Source organism: Telopea speciosissima, chromosome 10 (assembly GCF_018873765.1).
Source record: "Telopea speciosissima isolate NSW1024214 ecotype Mountain lineage chromosome 10, Tspe_v1, whole genome shotgun sequence".
Lineage (NCBI taxonomy): Eukaryota > Viridiplantae > Streptophyta > Magnoliopsida > Proteales > Proteaceae > Telopea > Telopea speciosissima.
In genome coordinates, this window is record NC_057925.1 from 58348708 (window position 1) to 58371109 (window position 22402).

General features: G+C 38.8%; 1 protein-coding gene across 3 annotated transcripts in view; it reads left to right on the forward strand.

Moving 5' to 3' along the window:
- LOC122642563 overlaps window positions 1-22402 on the forward strand; it is a 63827-nt gene that overhangs the window by 16420 nt on the left and 25005 nt on the right. For all 3 annotated transcript variants that reach the window (XM_043836077.1, XM_043836074.1, XM_043836075.1), the window contains exons 4-8: window positions 7375-7456; window positions 11548-11848; window positions 13227-13329; window positions 13427-13563; window positions 19319-19492. In XM_043836077.1, the coding sequence (XP_043692012.1) occupies window positions 7375-7456; window positions 11548-11848; window positions 13227-13329; window positions 13427-13563; window positions 19319-19492 (797 nt within the window). The remainder of the gene's footprint in view (window positions 1-7374; window positions 7457-11547; window positions 11849-13226; window positions 13330-13426; window positions 13564-19318; window positions 19493-22402) is intronic.

Here is a 22402-nt window from a genome sequence, read left to right on the forward strand (position 1 = left end):
CAACAATTATAAAATGGACAGAAATTTAAAAATCCGGTATACCGTTTGAGCATCCGGTACACCGTTTCAAGCAATAACGGTTAAAAACTGCCAGAATAGCTGATCCGGTAATACCGTTTCAGGCAAAAACAATAAAAAACAGTATTTTGAAAGACATGTTTCAGTTATTCAAAGGGGTCACATAAGCCAAGGTCTCTTCTAAGAGAACAAAATCTTTCTTCACTCAGAGGTTTTGTGAAGATATCCGCGAGTTGCTTCTCGGTCTCAATAAAGTCTAGTCGAATTTCACCTCCTCGAGCTGTATCATGTAGAAAGTGATGACGAATGTCAATATGCTTAGCTCGAGAGTGTAAAATCGGATTCTTACTAAGGTTGATTGCACTGGTGTTATCACATTGGATTGAGGAAGTGTCAAACTTAACTCCATAGTCTTGGAGAGTTTGCCTCATCCATAGCACTTGTGCACAACATCGTCCTGCGGCAATGTATTCAGCTTCGGTGGTAGATAGAGCAACTGAGTTTTGCTTCTTACTAAACCACGAAACCAAACATGATCCTAAGAAGTGACAAGTTCCACTTGTACTCTTATGATCAACATGACAACCGGCAAAGTCGGCGTCAGAGAAGCTAATAAGGTCAAAGTTAGTGTCCATAGGGTACCATAGGCCAATGCTTAGAGTTCCTTTCAAGTACTTAAAGATTCTCTTTACAGTACTCAAATGAGATTGCATAGGTTTGGCTTGGAACCTAGCACAAGCACAGACACTAAACATTATGTCTGGTCTACTAGCCGTTAGATAGAGTAAACTATCTATCATACCTCTATATTTGGTCGGGTCAACTGGGATTCCATCTTCATCCTTAGACAGAGTTACAGATGTACTCATTGGAGTACTAGATGACTTCTGTCCATTAATGTCAAGCTTCTTTAATAATTCCTTAAGATATTTAGTCTGACTAATGAAAATCCCTTTAGGGGTCTGTTTTATTTAAAGTCCTAAAAAGAAGTTCAGTTCACCCATAAGACTCATCTCAAATTCACTATTCATACTCTTACTAAAATCATGACAAAGAGATTCATTTGTAGATCCAAATATAATGTCGTCTACATATATTTGCACAATGATTATGTCATTATTCTTATGTTTCACAAAGAGAGTTGTATCTATCTTACCCATTGTAAAACCATCATCGATCAAAAACTTACTTAGTCTGTTGTACCATGCTCTCAGAGTTTGTTTCAAGCCATACAAGGCTTTCTTCAGCTTGTAAACATGGTCCGGAAATTTTGGGTCTTCGAATCCAGGTGGTTGGATGACGTGTACTTCTTCATTGATGAAGCCATTTAAAAATGCACTCTTCACGTCCATTTGATGTAACCTGAAAATCTTATGACAGGAAAATGCTAGCAACATTCTAATTGATTCAAGTCTGGCTACAGGAGCATAGGTCTCATCGAAGTCAATGCCTTCTTGTTGGTTATAGCCTTGGGCAACCAATCTAGCTTTGTTTCTAGTTATGTTACCATCTTCATCAAGTTTATTTCTAAACACCCATCTAGTTCCAATAATCTTGGAATTCGAGGGTCTAGGCATTAAGTCCCAAACTTGATTTCTTTCAAATTGGTTAAGTTCTTCACTTCTTCTTGCATAACCATTATCCAAATATCCAATTACTATCCAAAAGTGCTTCCTTAATGTTATTGGGTTCAATGGTAGATATGAAAGCCACATTGGAACAAACATTTTGGATTTTACTCCTAGTTTGTACACCTTTGTCTAGGTTTCCAATGACAAGGTCAAGGGGATGGTCTTTGACAGTTCTGATCTCTTTAGGAAATTGATGTACTTGATCATTAGGTTCATCTAGAGTAACTTTTTCAACTCTTTTCCTAATTTCAAGTACTTCATCTTTATCATCTTCTTTTAGATCTTTATACTTGTCTTTTGCCATAAATTCATCAAATCTAACATTTATAGACTCTTTCACAACTAGTGTTCTTTTATTAAACACTCTATATGCTCTACTATTTGTGGAGTAGCCTAGGAATATACCATCATCTGCTTTTTCTTCAAACTTTCCCAAGTTATCCTTAGTATTAAGAATGAAACAAGCACAACCAAAAACTTTGAAGTAATCAACTTTAGGCAATTTGTTATGAAACAATTCATAGGGGGTTTTTAACAAAATAGGTCTTACCAAAACCCGGTTTAACACATAACAAGCCGTGTGAACAGCTTCAGCCCAAAGGTATTTAGGCAAGGAATACTCATTGAGCATTGTCTTAGCCGTTTCTTGAATAGTTCTATTCTTTCTTTCAACCACACTATTTGATTGTGGTGTTCTAGGGGCTGAGAAATTATGTGTTATACCTTGTTTTCGACAAAACTCACTAAATTCTTCAATATTATCAAATTCACCACCATGGTCACTTTTTATAGAAGTGATCAAGTAACCCTTTTGATTCTGTATTCTCTTGCAAAGAGCTACAAATTCTTCAAAAGCATCATTTTTGTGCTTGAGAAAGAGAGTCCATGTGAATCAGAAGTAATCATCGACAATAACAAATGTATACTTCTTACCTCCTAGGTTTGTGGTTTGTATAGGTCCAAATAAGTCTAAGTGAAGTAATTGTAGAGGTCTTGAGGTGGCAACAAAATTAATTGCCTTATGAGAAACTTTTGTAAGTTTACTTCTTTGACATGCTCCACAAGAGTGTTGCTTATCAAATTTCAGATTAGGAAGATTTCTCATAAGGTTTTTGGAAGAGAGGGATTTAATAATCTTAGGATTAATATGTTCCAATTTCCTATGCCACAGGGTTGCATCATCAAATTTAGTTATGAGACAAGCATCATGAGAGTTGATATTAAAAGTGCAAATATAGACATTATTCTTCCTACAACCCTCAAGAATTATGTTATCATCAGAATCTTTAATCTCATACTTGGAGGCATTAAAATTAACACAATATCCATTATTGCATAGTTGACTAACACTAAGTAAATTGTACTTAAGATTATCAACTAGACTGACGTTAGAGATTACTGTACCTCAAAACTTTATTGATCCATTTCCAATAATTCTTTCTTTGCTGTTGTCTCCGAAAGACAACCATCCTCCTTTTTGTTTCTTGAGTTCCGAAAAAATCTTTGGGTTGGATGTCATATGCTTCGAGCAACCACTATCAATATACCATTCCATGTTGCTTACCTACAAGACAAGAATGCTTAATAAAACTTTGGTCCCCATTGAGTGTTGGGTCCATCATTGTTAGTATTATACATTCCTCTTGGTCTCCACACCATTTGGTGACCATTTGCCTTGTGGTTTCCATACCAACTTGTGTATGGTTGAGAGTTCCAAGGTCTTTGATTTTGAGACATTCTATATGAACCTTGGTTATTGGAAGGTCTTTGAGCCTTTGGTGGATTTTTCTTGTTTTGGCCATTGAAAGATCTTTTAGGAGTTTGACCATCGAAGGGTCTTCTAGGAGGGCGAAAAGGTTGCTTCATATGATAGCATTCCCAAACAGTGTGTCCCTTTTTGTTGTAATTATTGCATACAACCGTGGTCTTCCCTTTGGGATTGGGTTTGCTAAATTGACGGCTTTTCTTTCTCAAGTAGCACTCCTCAATAGAGTGACCTTTCTTCTTACAATAGTTGCAAAATTTCTTCTTTACTTTGTTACTTGTTATTTTATTTGAACTTGCCTCTTTAGTGTGATTTGAACCTTTGTTCACATTATAGCTTACTCCTTCTTTGTTGAAGGATACTTTGGAGGCATTTCCAAATAAGATATCAAGAGTTTTCTTGCCATTTGTAAAGGACTCTAAGGCTTTACACAATTTCTCTTTTTCTTCTTCCAAGATATTCACTTGAGAAGTTAGAGTTGTGTTTTGGTCTTTGAGGGTGTTTATCTCCTTTAGGAGATTTTTCTTAGTGGTAGCTAATTCCATGCTACTTTGGTATAAGTCTTCGAAAGCTTCTTCCAACTCTAAGAAGTCCTTATCTTTATGAGAAGGGGAAGTGGGGGTTACCTCATCTTGGGTTTCTTCATTTTCAGTAGCCATTAAAGCAAGATTTGTTTGTTCCTCTTCTTCTTGTGATTCTTCATTATCTTCTTCTTCATCAGTTGAATCAAAGGTGTGTTCAGCTTTGTAGGCCTTCTTGTATTTCTTCATTTTAGGGCAATCTCCTCTAAAATGTCCAGGTTTCCTACATTCATAACACATAATATCTTTTGAAGAAGTGTTGGTGTTATCCTTAGAAACATTCTTACCTTTTTGGTCTTTGGAAAACCTTCTCTTGTTGAATGAGGTTTTGCCCTTGTTCTTCAAAAATCTTGAGAATTTCTTCGACAAATAGGCAATTTTATCATCCGAAAGTTCTTCATCATCGTCGCTGATGTCATAGGTTTTGAATGCACCAACTTTCTTCTTTGATTCCTTAGGCTCATCTTCCTTGGTGTCTTGTTTGAGCTCCATCTCATGAGTTTGGAGTGATCCCAACAGTTCATCCAAGCTTAGCTTGTCGATGTCCTTTGATTCCCTTATTGCTGTGGTCTTGGGTCTCCATTCCTTTGAGAGGGATCTCAAAATCTTTTGAACATTCTCACCATTGGAAGAAGTCTTTCCTAAACCTTTCAGCTTGTTCACAATGTTAGTAAATCGAGTAAACATAGCATATATATCTTCATCATTTTTTATTTTAAAAAGCTCATACTCATTTACTAGCATATCAATCTTAGATTGCTTAACTTCAGAAGTACCTTCATAGGTCATTATAAGCTTATCAAACATCTCCTTAGCGGAGTCACACATGCATGTCCTATTGTACTCCTTTTCTCCTAGGGCATATTGAAGATAGCTTATAGCTACATAGTTGAGTTGCATTTTAGCTTTTTCTGCTGGGGTCCACTCTTCTTTGGGCTTGTCTATGGTATTTGGTCCATTTTCAATAACTTCTCATGCGTCAATGTTGTTGGCATACACGAAGTTCTTGAAACGATTCTTCCAGTAGGAGAATCCTTCTCCTTCAAAGAAGGGAGGTCGGGTAATATTATAACCTTCAAACTTGCGATTAGCAGAGGTTCCCATAGTCTTAAAACTCTTAGTTGGATTAAAAAAATCACGGTCTTGAGCTCCTGCTCTGATACCAAATGTGAATTCACCTAGAGGGGGGTGAATAGGTGAAGGTTGTAAACATAAAAAAATATGCGAAAATTAAACAAGTAAAGATAACCAATTGACAAGCAACAATTAAAAGAGAGACACAAAGATTTATAGTGGTTCGGCCAACACGTGCCTACGTCCACTCCTCTCAACTTAGAGAGAATTTCACTATTAGAATCTTGAGTAAGAGCAAGAGGACTCGTACAACTACTCTTGAGTTAATGAGCAAGAGGACTCAAACTTCTCTTGATTCCGAGCAAGAGGACTCAAACTATTTTATGCAAAGTAAAAGTGAAATACTAAGGGGTTTCGAATTACCTCAAACCTTAGTAGAATAAGTGCTAGCTTTCAAACTATGCAAATATGTATGAAGGGAGCTAAGTGAGATTGATCTTCGTTGGATGGATTGCTTAAATTCTCACTTGGGAGAGACTTGATCTTGGAGGCTCTTGATTGTGATTGATAGTTGTTAATTGCAGTGTTTAGAGCCTTAATCAAGCGGGTATTTATAGCCAAAGAGGCTAGAATTAATTAGGAATCCAATTAAGGATCGGATTCCACAGTCCATATATAATCCGGTATGCTGGATGGGAATCCGGTATGCCGGATCACCTAATTTCCATTTAAAACACAGAAGTAACGGTCAATTCATAAAGGTCCAGTAATGATCCGGTATGCTGGATGGGAATCTGGTATGCCGGATCAGGGCAAATTGCAGGTTCTCAGGATCCGGTATGCTGGATCCTGATCCAGCTTGCTTAACCAAGCTACTGTGACCAGTTTTCCTGAGATTCCTAATAATCCGGTATGCTGGATCTGGAACCAGCATGCCGGATTGGGCAATTTCAGGGTAAATAATGGTCCATCTCCATTAGGGTTTGGTTTGGGGGTTTTAAACCCAATTAGTCACATAATCAAGGTACTAAAACTCGGGTCTCGGTGCCAACTTGACTCTTGGAAAAACCGAGACGAGTCGAGATCATCTCGCCGAGTTGGTGCATTGTTTTTTTTTTCAACTCGAAGCCTCAACTTTGGGTCAACCCGAGATCTCACCGAGATCTCTCCGAGATATGTCGAGTTTTGTCCAATTAGGTAAGGTATTTAAGTGGTAGGTGGGTTAAAATAATGGGTCGAAACCGAGATCCAACCGAGATCTCGTCGAGATATTGCACTTTTGAGACTCGCAGGCAATCTTGTCTCGGGATTTCGAAAATCCGAGAAACTCGGCGAGATCTCGCGAGTTCTCGAACTATGCACATAATTATGGGGTCAAATAGCCACCTAAGGTCATTCTAAAATGATGCATGCGTGGTGTGTGCATTATATCAATTGTGACTCAACAAATTTACAAAGGTATATTTAAAAAAGTCTTCAATTCAAATCTTCAATCTTCACACACTTTGAGCACAGTTCTTCTTGTGTATGCTTTTGTATTTTGTATACGCTCCCCCTCACTTGGTGCTATGCTTTAAATCTAAAAACACTTAGAACATGAGCATTAGTCCAAGGATGGTCTTATTTGTTATCATCAAAATACCCATGTCATCATGGAGATGACTTGGAGTGTATAGGGCCATGTGTGCTTCCCTAACACTATTCTCTCTTGTTTCTCTTTTTTACTTCCATTTTAAAATACAATGCCTAAAAGAGAAAATAAAAAAGGAATCTTATTAAGTTGCCGAAATCTAGTACTTTATAACACGATCTGGATTTGGAACATGTTTTTCTTAGTAATAAATAATGAGCCTAACTCCAAAGCAAACTTTTACCAAATCCGTTCTTGGAATTATTTCTATACTTATAGAAAGTAAGAGCCTTTGGAGACTGTTGATATACATTGTTGCGGCTCCTACTTTACAGCTTCAGCTTTTGTGATAAGTGGTTGTAACATGGTATCAGAACTAGGAGGTTGGGTGTTTGATCTTTGGTGTGTGCGAGGGGTTTGTGTTGTGTATTGTTGACATGTTGTGCCCCTATGCTTTGTACCGTTAGTAATATGTGATGGCTCGACCACATGATGGTGTCACGTGCTGAATCGTCGTTGTTAATATACATTGTTGTGGCCCTTACTCAACAGCTTGAGTTTTGGGATAAACAGTTGTAACAGAGACCATATTGGATGAGATTTTTCGTTCCTAGATCCTCAACAAATATAAGCTTCCTTTCTTGATTGAGTTGAAAAACTTTCTTTGAATTTTAGGGATACGAGAAAGGCGCAATATTCTATTGAAGATTCTTTGCCCATCTATGCCACATCTTTCATCCATTGTATGTACTGAAAGGTATGTTTTCTCCTCCCTTATGTCGAGCAAAACTGATAATGTTCATGATACATGTATTTTTATGCAAAAGTTATTATATCTTCCCATCAGTTAATCCAGCAGATTTTTTTTTTAATTTTTTATTTGGTGTGTATGTGGGGGGGGGGGGGGGGGTTGTGTGTGCAGTTCTTGTTCTTGTGGAATAGATATTGAGAGAATGTCTACAACAATTGCTTAGTTTTCTTCTTTTCGTCAAGAATTTTCATGTTTGATGAGGGAAAATGTTCTCTGAGCAGCGAGGGTATAATGGAATCTCCCATGCCATCCCACCTTATTGACCGTCGAATCTCTCTCTCTAAGCCGTTCAATCCGTCCTCTGTTGCAATCCCATTCTCTCCACTGTCGCTGCACGCTCTCTCTCTCCCCGATGGAGAATTACTCCTACTCTTTCTACCTGGATTCCAGCGACTCCTCTCCCTGATCATACGAGATCAACCTTGAGAACCCCTCCTGGGACAAGCCTTCCAATTACAAGGTGAAGAAATGTAGCTGTTTTCTGCAGCTCAGCTGTTAGAAGCACATTGCACTCAAATAGAATCTCCCTACCGCCAGGTCCTCCCTCATCGACCTATTCACCACCACTACCGGCAACCCTGACGTCACCCCCATGTTCCACTGCTGCTGCAGTGGTGGTGATTCCTTCGGAGATCGTTGGGGAGACGACCTATGGTCATGGGAATATCGACAGCCACGATCATCTTGAATAGAGGAGGGGACCTCTTCCGTTGATTATTATTCTCCGCTGGGCTCTCAGGAGCAGAACTGTACTTCTCTTCTTCTAGCTGTGGGCAGAAGGTCAATGAATTCATATTCGTCTTTATGCCTTTTGGATTTGGTTTTGCTGTTCAAGCCTTCGTCTTCAAGGGTGCAGTAGTATTTTGTGTTGGCTGTGAGGGTTAAGGTGCTGTAGAAAGTCTCCAAGCCACAAGCATTCTGAATCTTCCGGAATTACAGATATCGAGATCTCGTATTAAAATCCTCTGCAGTACCGGCGGGGCGGCAGTACACATCCGACGGCACAGCAGAGGCCATGTGTGCCATGTGTGCCACCTGGCCTCTGCTGTGCCGTCGGATGTGCACTGCCGCCCCGCCGGTACTGCAGAGGATCCTGGTCCATCGAGATCACGATTCTTCAACCAGTAAAGACGTTAAGCATAGCGAGATTACTGTTCTTCAACCTCCAAAGGTTCAAAGACCTCTTGTTCTCTAAAGAGAAGTTAGTTTACGTGAGAATCCCGTACCAGATTGACCGACATCAGAAACCTTGCTTCCCTTGTCTGTCATTCTTTATATATAGTATAACTTTTGGGTTTAATAGAGGGGGCACAGCGAAATGGGCAAGAAACAGCACAGCAAAGATCAGAGGGGTTCTGCAAGTCGATCTCGCATGATCGTGGATAGGAGTTGCCAGAAACCAGATAGGAAGAGTAGCAATGATTCTCCATCGGGAGGGAGAGGCGGTGGGCTGCAGTGCTAAGCGGGGGGAGAGGGAGTGTAAACAATGATTCTGGAGATAGTGGGGTTTCAACAACAGACGGAGTGAATGGTTGAGATGCTCAACAACAGACGGAGTGAATGGTTGAGATGCAAAGAGAGAGAGATCCGACAGCCAATAAGGAGCTGTCATGGGAAGGCGTGGGAGATTCCATTCTAACCTGGCAGCTTAGAGAACCTTTTCCATTTAAAATATATAAATGAATAATTTGGATATTTTCCTCCGTTTGTGTGTACGGAAGGTAATCAAACAACAATTGTTTCTTGAATTAATGTTAATATTTGTTTTTTTTTTTTTTTGGTTTTGTTTTCTTCTCGATGTAGGTCATTTCTTTTTCAAAACTGTATATTAACATAGACAACGAACTGAAACCATGCTTAAGCGCAACCAACATTGAAAACTTTGATATTGGTGGTAATTTCTCCACCAGGAGTTATTGAAATTCTGAGAAGAACTTGTAGTTTTTTTTTTTGAAATAAATGATAAATTTTGAATATTGGGAAATATTAGAAAACATGAAAATTTTCTCTCACTTTGGACTCGGAACATACAAAGCATCTTGTGTAATAAGTAAATATGAGTATGGAACCTACATATGCATTGTTACGTTAGTTACAATTTATATTATTATTACCATCAAAATGAAGTACTTGTACATTCAAGAGTGACACAGATTCTAGGAATGATGTTTTCCTTGTCTGGGCCCACGTGGGATGACCAATTGCTTCAGCTGATCACAACACTGTGAAGAGCCAAGACCCATACTGGTCCTCGAGTCCTCTTTATTATCTTAAGTTATGTAATTTCTTAATTTTGGATGTCAAAAAAGTTTTTGTAGTTTTCTCCTCTGGGTCTAGCACTAGTTTTCTCCCAGTCCAGTTTTAGTCCAAAAATTGGGAAAATATGGGGGGAAAGGGGGGGGGGGGGGGGAAGAAGGGGAAGAAAAAGAAGAAGAAAAGGGAAAGAAGGGCAAAAGAAAAGGAAAAATAAGAAAACATACCTGGAATTCAAATCAGCACAAGGAATGGGCATATTTTCATCAAAAATGGTGCTCGCCTTGGGCACCTTGCTTGACCTCGTCTAGGCACCAAGGTGCCACCATCGCTTGCCTTGGCACCATGACAACTATGACTGGTTCTAGTCAGTCCTGGTTTATTTTGGGTTTATTTCACTAGCAAGTTTTAATATAGCTAAACTGAGGGTCGTTACATGAATAGTTTTAACATTTCAATTCAAAATCCAAGATTATTTTTATTTGCATAGTTATCTTGGTGTCAAGGTGAGCCGAGGCGCTGGCCAAGAGCCTTAGAGCCTAGGAAATTATGCGAGCCTTGTGGTCAAGGAGTGCATAAATGGGTTTAGTTTAGGACCTTTCAGGTTAAGTACTCCCCTCTCGAAGTTATGTCGATGTTTACTCTACTTAATAGTAATATGAAGTATAATCTAAAGTGGAGACGTGAAGCATTCACCAATCAATGAATAATCATTTCAAATTCATCAAAACAAGCAATAAATGATTACAGAAGTATTTGCCTTTCCAATTACCATGATTTTAGGGCCTATTTATATCTGTTTTCCAATTTCAACCTCTTAGTTGTACTGTTTTTCCAATTTTAATCCCCTTCGAGAAGATACTATAAGCTGCAATAAGGTGCACCACAAAAGCATGCACCATACATGGTTTAAAAATAAAAGATAAAACTGAAAATGGTGCCCACCTAAGTCAATTCCTGGCCAAGGCGATGCTTAGGTGAGGCCTTACTGACTAATGTAAACAACTAGGCAAGTATTGGACTTGTCCATTCTGAAGAGCCTTGGGATCTAGGAGACGCCCTGGTGAGGCCTAGGCAAGGCCTTGACAACTATGATGCTTTGGAAAGTCTTCCTCTATATAAACACGCTTGAACTCTGTTTTCAGTAGTTTGTTTATTATTTTAGCTAAGTTGGAATTGGTTACATGGAATAGTTTGCCATTTCAAAATCCATATGATCAGTATACTTAGGAAAGTCCAACTCCATATAAATTTCTAGTTTCTGCTGGTGTAGAGAGTCTTCAAGATCTTCAAGGTGAGAGTTAAAATCTAGCAATTGGTATTCCTAACTGACAGAATTTTCTTCTCTATTTTCCTATTAGCTCGCTTAACCTCTGCTTTTCTTTTCCTTAAGCCTCTTATGGGTTTACTCTCAAGGCCGCGTTGTGCTTTGTCTTTTTCCGTTTGTTTTATTTTGTTTTTCGGAAAGACTGTTTATTGTGACTACCATACATTTTATCATCAAATCAATTATTCAAGGATGTAGCTCTGCTTGATTCTGCATACTATAAATTTTATCCAACATAGTTTTTATGTTCTTTATTAGATATGAATGAATTTGTAGGTTGTTTCTATATTCTGGATGTGACATTTTTGTGGGGAAATCCCCCCTCACGTGGAAGTTGTTTGAGTTTACAGTCTTCCTGTATTTAAGATATTGCTGTGGCATTAATTCATTTTATGTTTAAGTTATTACATTTGGATTTTTCGATCAATGGCTAATATTTGGGTACTTTTCTCTAAAGCACCCTTCAGGATGGATTTGAGTTGCCAACCCGCCTTTCAGTAGCTGCTGCTGATTGCATTTTAGTTCTGACTATAGCATTAACAGAAAAAGCATTTATTTCTGAGGTTTCAATCAGTGGGAAAAAATCAACTGACTCAAATGCAGCTGATCAACTGATTGCACCTGTAAATTCTGCTGATGGTGAGAAGAGAGCGAAATCAGTCAGGAGATATCCCCAAGTCTCTGAAAACATGGAATTGGAGTTTTTGCTTTGGGATCATTTGGATGAGCTCATTATTCTTGTGCAGAGACTCCAGGCTGTATGTTCTCATCCAAGTCCGATATTATATATTTCTTTGGCATCTTTCGGTCTGTTTGCATTCTGTGCTGTAATAACTAGTTGTCAAAATGGAATGATCAAATCCTAATTGATGGATCTTTGCTGGATGATTGTGTCTTTAAGTATCTGTACTCACATTTTTGTGTGACAATTCTATACATTGAAGCACTTTTCCTAGGGAGTTTGCAGTCTGTAAATTTTACACTGGAGCTGATGTTGAAGATTTTATTATAGTTAAAGATTGCAGCAAAATGGAATCGCTCTCTCATCAACAATCTGATTTTTATTGTACCAAATTCCTTAACGAGAAACTGGGTTAGACCAACCGGTTCATAATGTAGAGCCTCAAGGACTGGAACTTTAAAGCCTCTCATAAGAAAACTTGGAAGATAAAGGATTCTAGTTGCGAAACTAGAGAAGGAAGTAAAAAATTGAAAATTCTATTAAACTCGGTAAACGTATTATGTCTACAGGAGACCTCCTGGGGTCCTATTTATAGATGGCACAATACCCCTTGAGTCACTAATTCTCTATTACAAACTAAGAATGAAAAATTAGGAATAATTCAAAAGAAACAAAACTAAAAACATCAAGTTGTTGCTGCAAGTGTAGAACTCCTAGTATTGCTAGGAATCTTCTTAAACCGAATCAAATCCATTCCTTTCCTTCCAAAACTGAATCAGAGCTCCACCAAAGACAACAGAGATTTTGTCACCCAACTGACTTGGTTTGGAGTCAAAATAAGAAGAATGGAAGAAGAAAGGCAGATATAAAGTTGCTACTGACTCTATTTCACAGCAGGACTCAGCCTTGCTAGATGCCTAGATCTTTTCAAACTGGTTCATTAGGAAACTGACTTGGATGGCTAGGTAGACCATAAACAACACCTGTGGTGCTGACACTTGGGTGTCCAAGATCAAAATTTAGAAGAGCATGCCATGCCTGTTCTGTAATGCTATAAGGAACTTTAAGTTTTTTCTGATTTGTGGGGTTTTCTTGTTGAAGACTTTTAACATATACATATTGTTTCTTCATCAACAGGCATCTTCAATTGGAACAAGCTGATTGAAGACTAAATTATATATGATCTATATTTAAAAGGTCTTTAACTTATTATGGAAGGAATTTTGTATGAGAAATTTATAGCTTTATTACATTCCAGAGTAATTTTGCAGAGAATACACTTGATTGTGAGAGAATGAACTATTTTGGTATTACAGGATTGCTACCTCTGAAGCTTGTGATAATTATTGGTTTTATGAACTGTTAAAGCCTCTGGATGTTTCATAACTATAATGACTTTGGAAAGTCATTTGTTTTTCATCTTTTTGTTGTTTGCATACCGCTTTGTCATGCAGTGGAGCAGAAAAGGTCGGCCTTTACATGCCAAAGGATTGGAGGGAGTGCTGAAGTGGTTGCAGGAGATAAAGGGGCATTATACTTTAGTTCAAGATGAGGCAGGTCTTATAATCAATACTTTCTCTTAATGTGTTCAGATTTGTTCTCATGTGTATTTAATCCATCCTAAGGGTTTTTTGTCCTGAAACATTGAAAACAGGTGCCAAAACTGTGAAGACTCGAGTGTTGCTGCTCTCTTCTTGTTGGAAGCATTATGGTCTGCTTTTGCAGTTACAGGATCGTAGACTTGCTCAGAATTACGGGGAATTGTTGAACCAGTACATATCTGGAATCCAGGTAAAACTTAGCCATGATTACTTTCTTAGAATTACAGGGAATTGTTGAACCAGTACATATCTGGAATCCAGGTAAAACTTAGCCATGATTACTTTCATGAAAGTTGTTATTGTTATTTTTTCCCCTGTTCAGCATCAGCATTAATGTATTTACCAATAAATTGAATATTGGGTGTGGATTTGATGGATCTGGCTCATATCCTTCCCCATTCTCTTAGTGTGTCACATCTGGCACTGGTACATGGGATAGATGAAGGTTCCAGGTACTAAATGCATTTTCGATTAGGTTGGTTTAAGATTATTTCTTGTTGAATAATCAAGGTAAATATGAAAGAATAAAAAGCAGTAGAAGCGACTACAGATTTCAAGGCATGCAATGCAGATCAAAAGAAGGATCTGCTGTGGTAGGCTTAAGAGAGAGAATAAGAGAAGAAAAAGAGAAGATAATGGGCTGTTCTAGCTGTGAACAGCACTCATGAATAGTAAAGAGCAGTCATACACCACACCGGTAACTCAACCTTTCTACATTACCTTATTCAAACTAAACTCCAATGTAGGGTTACCTGCATATTAATAGGAAAATAAAACTCCTAAAAATAGTAACTCTTAAACTAGAAAACTAAAATCCACTCAAATAGGGAAACCTAATATCCTGCGTAATCTACCCAAATAAAATGAAAGATTATTTTCTAGAAAACTGAAAATAAAAATGATTCCAAAATATAAGTAGATCAAAAAAGGATGTAACCAAAAGGAAACTGATTTAAACATTAAGACAAAATACTTAACTAAAAAGGATTTTTTTTCTAGATTAAATTAACATCACATGGGACCCACACAATCTTATCTATATATAATCCCGTGTACCCCCTTAAATCTGAACTTTTGGGCTTATAAAAGAGGCCCATTACATCGATAAACCCAAATATAAAAGGCCTAAGGCCCATAGAATCGAACCATGAGCCAAAATAAAGTCTTCTGAGGCTCAATTGGCCTGATTGGACACAATTAATTGCATCAATAAACACAATTTATTTTGTTTTTAATTGCCAAAATAAGAACACTTTAATGAATGTTTGTAGCTCATTGTCTTCAACTCAAACAAAATCCAAAATATGAAGCTTCAACTGAATGTCAATGTCTTGAAGCATGTGAGGAAGAACAAACTCATGATATAGAACAACTTTCGTTGCAATAGGATCTTTCACAAGCTCATTTTCTGCTCGAAGGGACTGAACTTCCTCAGTATGCTCAGTAGAAACAACAAGTTCATCTTGTTCGATCTCTTCTGGCTCCTTTTATGTCTGCACTGTTGTCTGTTGATGTTGATTGGCTTAAAGGAGCTATCATGTTGCAGCCCTTTCGAGACAATAGTTGTTGTAGATGAGAGGGCTTTTTTTTTTTTGGTGAACAAAAAATTCATATCCAAAAGAAGGAGATACAAGGGGCCCCTAAAAAGGGGAGAAAAAAACAATTCAAACAAAACAAGGTCCAATCCTCAAGGGGAGGAGGCAGCGGCCTGTAGAAGGGAGAGAGGCAGACCCCAGGACACAAAAATATGCCTGTTCCTTGGGAATCAACACAATGAGAAGAGACCGAAGGTAACTTGCTTCTGACTTCATTTCAAAGGAGATCTGGAACTGGAGGACCAGTTCCTGAGATTGCACTCCATTCAAATATGAATAATAGCGGCACCAAATAGGGAGTCTTACCAGCAAAGTTCATGTCCACCCAAATCCATTCCCTCTCAAATGGAAGAACCTTTCGACTCCTTGGCCAGCATTTTTCCAGGAGCCCTTTCCAAATATAAGAGCCGAAAGGGCATGCAAAAAAGAAGTGGTTCACGTATTCAGAAGCATTCCAACAGAGGCAGCGGGAAGGAAAGATTAAAATCTGGCGATGGGAGAGAAAGGACTGCGTTGGGAGGCAATTGGAGAAGGCCTGCTAAACAATGAAAATTTAACGAGGGATATAACTCTTGAACCAAACGAGCTTGTGCCAAGGGCACAAGGAGCCACGAGATTTGATGTAGTCCCAAGCTTCTTTAGAGCTGAAGAGGCTCGAAGAAGAAGCAGGCCAACAACATTGTCTCCCCTTCCAAGAGGCCTCCTAGAAATGGAGGGCAAGGCTTGCTACACAGATGATAGCAGGGGAGTGCGAGGAGGTTGGGGGTGGGGGGTGGGGGGTGGGGAGTCTCCAAGACTAATAATGTCCGCAACCATCGACTGTCTAGAAAGGTCCAAACCTTAAACGGTCCTAGCACCGAGTAAAGGAGAACACCCCATAGGATGTTAGTGATCTAGGCAAAGGAGTGGCGGCACCATCATCAATTTGGCATGTAATGGGCCCAAGAGCAATAGGGCTGAGCTTTGGGATCTTGCACTAGACCCAGGAAGCATCAGGGATGGAAGGAGCAGTCTAAATATAATTATTGCGAAGAAGACCATAGAAGACACAATCCACTCAGATACTTTTGTTCTTGGCAACAAGCTTCCATATTAGCTTAAGAATACCAGGCTGCCAGTTGAATCAACCTCTTTGATTCTTCGCAAGCCCAAATCTCCCTCATCCTTGGGAAGACAGACATCAGCCCAACTGATAGGATGAAGGAATCTTGAGGTATTAGAACCTTTCCAAAGGAAGGCATACATAAGGGACTCCAATTCCTTGATGGTGGATTGAGGTGACCTGAAAATACCAAACCACTATATATAAGAGGATAGGAGGACTGAAGGACTGATCTGGTCAATTCCAAGCGATCAGCGTAGGAGAGAAGCTTGCCTTTCCAAAGCTGGAGCTTCTTGTGAATGGGATCTAACATAGGAGTGCAATGATGAGCTGTCAACCTAGCCAGAATCAAAGGCAAACACAAGTACTTAACCGGAAGATGGCCGATGGAGAACCCGGTCTAGCTTTGTCAACATCACAAACACCAGCTAAGAACAAGAGAGATTTGGAGGGGTTGATGCGAAGGCTCAATATTGCAGCAAGACATAATGGTCTCAAGTGAGACAATATTTGCTTTGGAGGAGATCATGAGATCATCAACTAAAGCAATGCGGGAGAGCTTGAGGGCCTTACACTTTGGAATGGGAGAGATAAGCTGGTGGTCCTTACAACACTGGATGCTTCTACTAAGGACTTCAAGAGCAAGGGTGACGATGAATGGAAAAATAGGGCAGCCTTGGCAAATTCCCACAGAAGAGGCAAAGTAACCAGCCAGATTGCCATTGACAAGCCCTGAGAAGCTCTAAGACGAGATGCAGTGGTGGATCCAATTGACAAACATCAGGGGCAAAGGCCATTTTGAGCAAGACTTAGAAATGAGGTCCCATCTTAAGGAGTCAAAGGATTTGTGGATATCTATCTTCATTAGGGTAACAGAGTAGTGATGTTTTCTATCAAAGCCTTTGACAATCTCATTACAAAGGTGGATATTATCCAAGGTACTTATACCAGTGATGAAAGCTGATTGATTGTCATTGACAAGAGAGTCAACTACCAACTTAATCCTATTGGCAAGGACTTTGGTAATGAACTTGTACAAGAGACCGCACAGGGAAATGGGCCTAAAGTCGGTCGTAGCAAAATCACCTTCTTTCTTGGGAATGAGGCAAAGGAAGGTGTGATTAATCCCCTTGATTTGACTTGGATTGAAGAAGCTACTCTTGAGGGTTGATGAGATCTCCCCTTAATAATGCCCAACGAAGTAAAGAAGAATCCCATACTAAAACCATTCCCTTTTAATGCTCGGCTGAGGGGACCGACTTGGGGGGCCCACTCATAAAGAAGGAATCAGGAGGGGTAAAAGGAGGGGGGGTAGATGAGAGTTAGAGACGAAGACTCTCGAAGGGGATTTCGAGGAGCGTCTTGCCTGCGAGGAAGGTAGCGGTAGAGGAGCAGGAGATTTGGGACCGGTGGTTGGGTGTAACGCTGGGCTAGATGTAGAGCTAAGATGGAGATGAAGACTGGTTAGGGGGCTGTCAGAGGGAGGGAGTGGGGAGCAGGGACTATCAAAGAATCAGTGGAGAAGACAAAGTTGTCAGCTTTGATAGAGGGTTGCTGGGAGGACCCAACGGTTACAGTAGAGTTATCGACCGGAGGTCTAGAAGTAGTAGCGATGTCGTGGTCAAGAGGAGAGCCTGTCAAAGCTTCGTGATGGTGGTTGCGATGACGCTGGCAAGACTTCTGCCGATCACGACTAGGTGATCAAAGGGCAGCAGAGGGCAAAGGACACGCTTTGGAGAGTGTGGGAGGCGGAGGCGGGTAAATAGAGGTTATGCGTTCAGAGGGAGGGGGATTGAGGGTAATAGAATACCTTGTTGAGCTTCAAGCCATATTGACCCACTACAATGGCATGTTTAGGAGAAGGGAACATGCAACATTGTGCCATCGAAATTAGAGCAAATAAAGAACTCAACAAAAATATCATCATAATAATTAATGATGATTTCATCAGTTGTAGACAACATATCTACCACTTATTTTGAAACCAGATTTTCATGAAGACCTTCAGCTATGAATAGGGTAGAAGTCTTTCCATTAGGCAAACGAACTCTAGTTTGGGAGAACTTACTTCGTTCCATTTTTCGAAACTAAACTCCAATGTAGGGTTACATGCATATTATAGGAACATAAAACTCCTAAAAAATAGTAACTCTTAAAGTAGGAAACTGAAATCAACTAAAATAGGGGAACCCAATATCCTACATAATGTTTCTAAATAAAATGAAAGATTACATGATCATCCCAAAATAGAAATAAATCCCGAGTATCCTACTAGACCCAAAACCCAAATTATAGACCCAATCAAACCTAAATCTTCTAGACAATTGAAAGTAGAAATGTTTCCAAAACAGAAACAAATAAATAAGGATGCTAACTAAAAGGAAGCTGACCTAAAATTAAGACTCAAAATACTCAACTAATAGGTACCCTTTCTAGACTAAATTAATAGCATGTGAGACCCACACAATCTTATCTATATACTTCATCCCGTGTACCCCTTTAAATCCTAACTTTGGGGCTTATAAAAGAGGTCTATTACATTAATAAACCCAAAAATAAAAGCCTCAAGGCCCATAGAATCAAACCATGGGCTAAAATAAAGTCTTCCGAGGCCCAATTAGCCCGATTGGACATCATTAACTGCATCAGCATGATACCAAGAAAGATCTTGAGGATTTTCACAAGTCATAAGCAATATCTCCAAAGTAATCTTCGGTTGAATTTCGTCATCTTGCCATTTGTTTGGATAAGACACGCATATTAACTGAACTAAGAACCAAAGGGCAAGTTTACCCTACTAGACCCTAATTGGGATCAAAATTAACTACTAAAGACTAAAGTAGTCAGTAAAAGAAGACATGTACTGCCATAGGTGGCTCACATGATCTTGCTTAGACATCCCATTTTCAATAAAGATCAAAAGACACTTCTGCCCCAAACTGGCAGAAACACTCAAAACAAATAAATGGAACAGAAATTAACTACCAACACCTACATTGAACAATATTGGCCACTTGTATGATCCCAATTCAGAAGATCATCAATTGTCCTTAACTCTCCTATTCTTGGGCTGCATTGAAGGTTGTCTTTCCAATAAGCTGAATCAGCTTTGTCATCAAATCTTTAAACTCTTTCAAAATTTCACTTTATAGTTTTGCTCAATGACTCACTTGATCTTGTGTATGCAATGTACCTTGGTGTTGCTTGTTGTATTTCTTTCTAGTCTCTAACCCAAAAGAATTTTACAGTTTTACATGGATGAGTACACTGAGGAGAGCTTGAAGAATAAAGATGGTGGTATAGAGACAACAAAGTTTTTCCTGAATTGCATAGCCCTTCTTTTGGGACGCCTTGACAGCAAGCGATTCAAAATTGCAATGTCAGAATATAGATTGCAGATATCACGTCTCCTTTTCTCACAGGTTGGTATATTAGGGTTCAATAACAAACTGATTTAATTGGTAGTCTGGAGCAACATGTAATTGTTCAGATATACATTTAAAGGAATGCTACCATTATAAAGGGTTTAGCCTAAGACGCTCAAGAGCCCACCTGCACTCCTCTATGTGGACCATCCAAGGTCCACATGTACAAAGAGGGGCGTTCATAAAGTAAGTAAAAACTTGGTAGTGCTAGTTCCCACTTCCCATACATATTACTGACAAGATCGCCCTCCCGCTTAACACTGCTAAAATAACATTAAGATTTAGTATTACTCATAGAGAAACCCCTTCATCCATATGAGACATTTGCAATGTCTCCTGATCTTGGGGAATTCTTCAGTTATGTACCTTCCAAATACTCCAAGAAATTGTGGAAGGATGGATCTTTCCTCAGAAAGTTGTGTGTGTTCAATGTTACAGCAATTGGTGTTACCCAAATTAAATTGAAATTGATAGGAAGAGCCACCAAACAATGTGCACAATATGACTGTGAATGGAGAAATGATCACTCTCTTGGTCCATCCTACAAGGAATATTGGTCTGTGATTTGGATATCCTGATGAATGAGGTGGTCAGTAGTAAGACATTGTCTAACCACCATCCAAATGAAAAGTCAACTATATGAGGGACATTCTACCAAGGGACAAAACTATGAGTCTGCCAGATGGGTTTCAAAATGCCTAAGGGATTAGGTTTCAGAAACTTAGTTTAACCAGAATTGTAGCGAATAAATACTGACCAGAACTAAAGAATAAGTAATAAACAGTAATCTGGGTTTTATATTTAAATCAAATTTCAATGGATTACTCTATTCATATTTAGGAGTAAAAAAATCAGAAATGGAACTCAATCCAAGGCTCTGATCTGGAGTTATATGGGTATCCTACTAGCAATAGGATTCTTTAAAACAGAATTTCATAAATGACTATCAATGGCAGATCTTATGGGGTTAAACCCTTTCAATTAAAGAGTATTACCAAAAGATTTCAACAATAAATAAGAATTCTAATCTGAAACAGAAAATCAAATCTGATCTTAAAATAGAGACTAAAAATCCAACTTTGAGTAGGACTATAAGAAATCAGCAGAAAAATCAAGATTGGAAACCAATACTGTATGATTGTCAAATCTGAAGTTTGATTTAAAAAGCTGAGATGTAAACAATGAGAAACAGAAATTCCAGCAACTAGAACATGAAGAATAACTATACAGAAAACCAGATATTACTAAACTGAATCAGTGACGGATAGTATAGAAAAATGGAGGATTAGAAGAAAGATATGAACCAAGCATCCCACCTGGAACTAGGCTAACATCCCATCAGCCAACTTTAGCATCTCACTAAGGGTTGTTGCGTCCCACAACAGAGCATTCTGAATCCCACAGAACATAGAGGCAGCAAAAGCCAATTTTATTCAATAGTAAAATCATATGGAGCTCTATGGCTCTTACATCAATATATAGAAAATATTAGTATACTTACAATAGGAAAGGAAGTGTATTCGAAATAGGAAAGAAATAAAATAGGAAACTCCATCCATAATAGGTGTGTCTTATATCTAAAACTCTTATCTTAACTATTTAGAATGGATCCCACATGATTAAAACTCTATTCAAAATAGAAATAGAATAAATCCTGCATTCCTATCGCCTACCCATAATTTAGACCCATGAAAGGGGCCTATTCCAGAGAAAACCCATTGGACTAAAGGCCCAAGACACGTATATAACTCAACCCAAGGCTGTAGAAAGATTGGGAAAATAAGCTATTTTAAAGTTATACATTTGAAACGCATATAAAGCGTGTATACATTTTATTTGAAGGGAAAAAAGGCTGTGTTAGGAGGGGCGAAAAAGATGGATATAATAATTATTTTTTCGGAGTTTTTCTTTGCCCTTTCCCGCAAAAGCTCCAAAAACCTTTGCTATCGTTTTCTTCTCTTTCCTAAATTGTTTCTTTGCAAGACCAAAACCCTAGCCTCTTATCTCCACTCCGATAGCTTCTTCTCCAACAAAATCAAGATGCCGTTAGTCTGTCGCCAAGTTTCAGGTGAGTACTGAAGTAGCTATGGCAAGTAGACCCAATATAGAAAGGATATGGCCCCTACCTCTGTATGTTGCTGGTTCTCTCCATTTGATCGTCGATGACAAAGATCCGGCATCGTAGCCTTGGTTTGTGGTCTGCAGGCTTTTATCCTCTTTTCTGTTCTATTTTTTTATTATTGAAGTACTCTTACAATAAATGCTGCTCCTTGAACAATGAACCCTCTCTCTCTCTCTCTCTCTCTCTCTCTCTCTTGTCCTTTATGGGGACTTGTGACTTGAACAAGTTGATTGTGCCCATCATAGTCGACAAAACTTAGGGTTTTGATTTCTTTGCAACCCTTTGATTTGAATCTTTGAAGATAAAAACCTTCATTTATGTGTAAATATTTAAAATCCCATAATGACTCCATTGTAGTGGGCAAGCCTTGGCGCAATGGTTAAGTTGCGCTATTGCAACCTGTTGGTTGTGGGTTCAAAATTTGGAAACAGCCTCTCCTGTGAAGCAGGGGGTAAATCTGCATACATTTGCCCGTCCCAGACCCTGCAGTAGTGGGAGCCTTGTGCACTGTGGTGCTCTTTTTTTTTTTATTGGCTCCATAATATAATTATTTTTTTCAAGAGATAGTTTTGTTTTATTTTAAATTTCATATATTTATCTATTTAATATACTTTGCCATTTTTTTAATCGTGTTTTTTTTTCCTTTCCGGTTCCAAAATGTTTGACCAACATTTTGACAGTTTAGTTCAAATTCAGGTTTGGTTTAAACCCATATGTACTGACCACCGTATTTTTTCCTTACTAGTTTTAATTGTCTCCCCTCCTGCCCATTAAGTCTTGGGAAG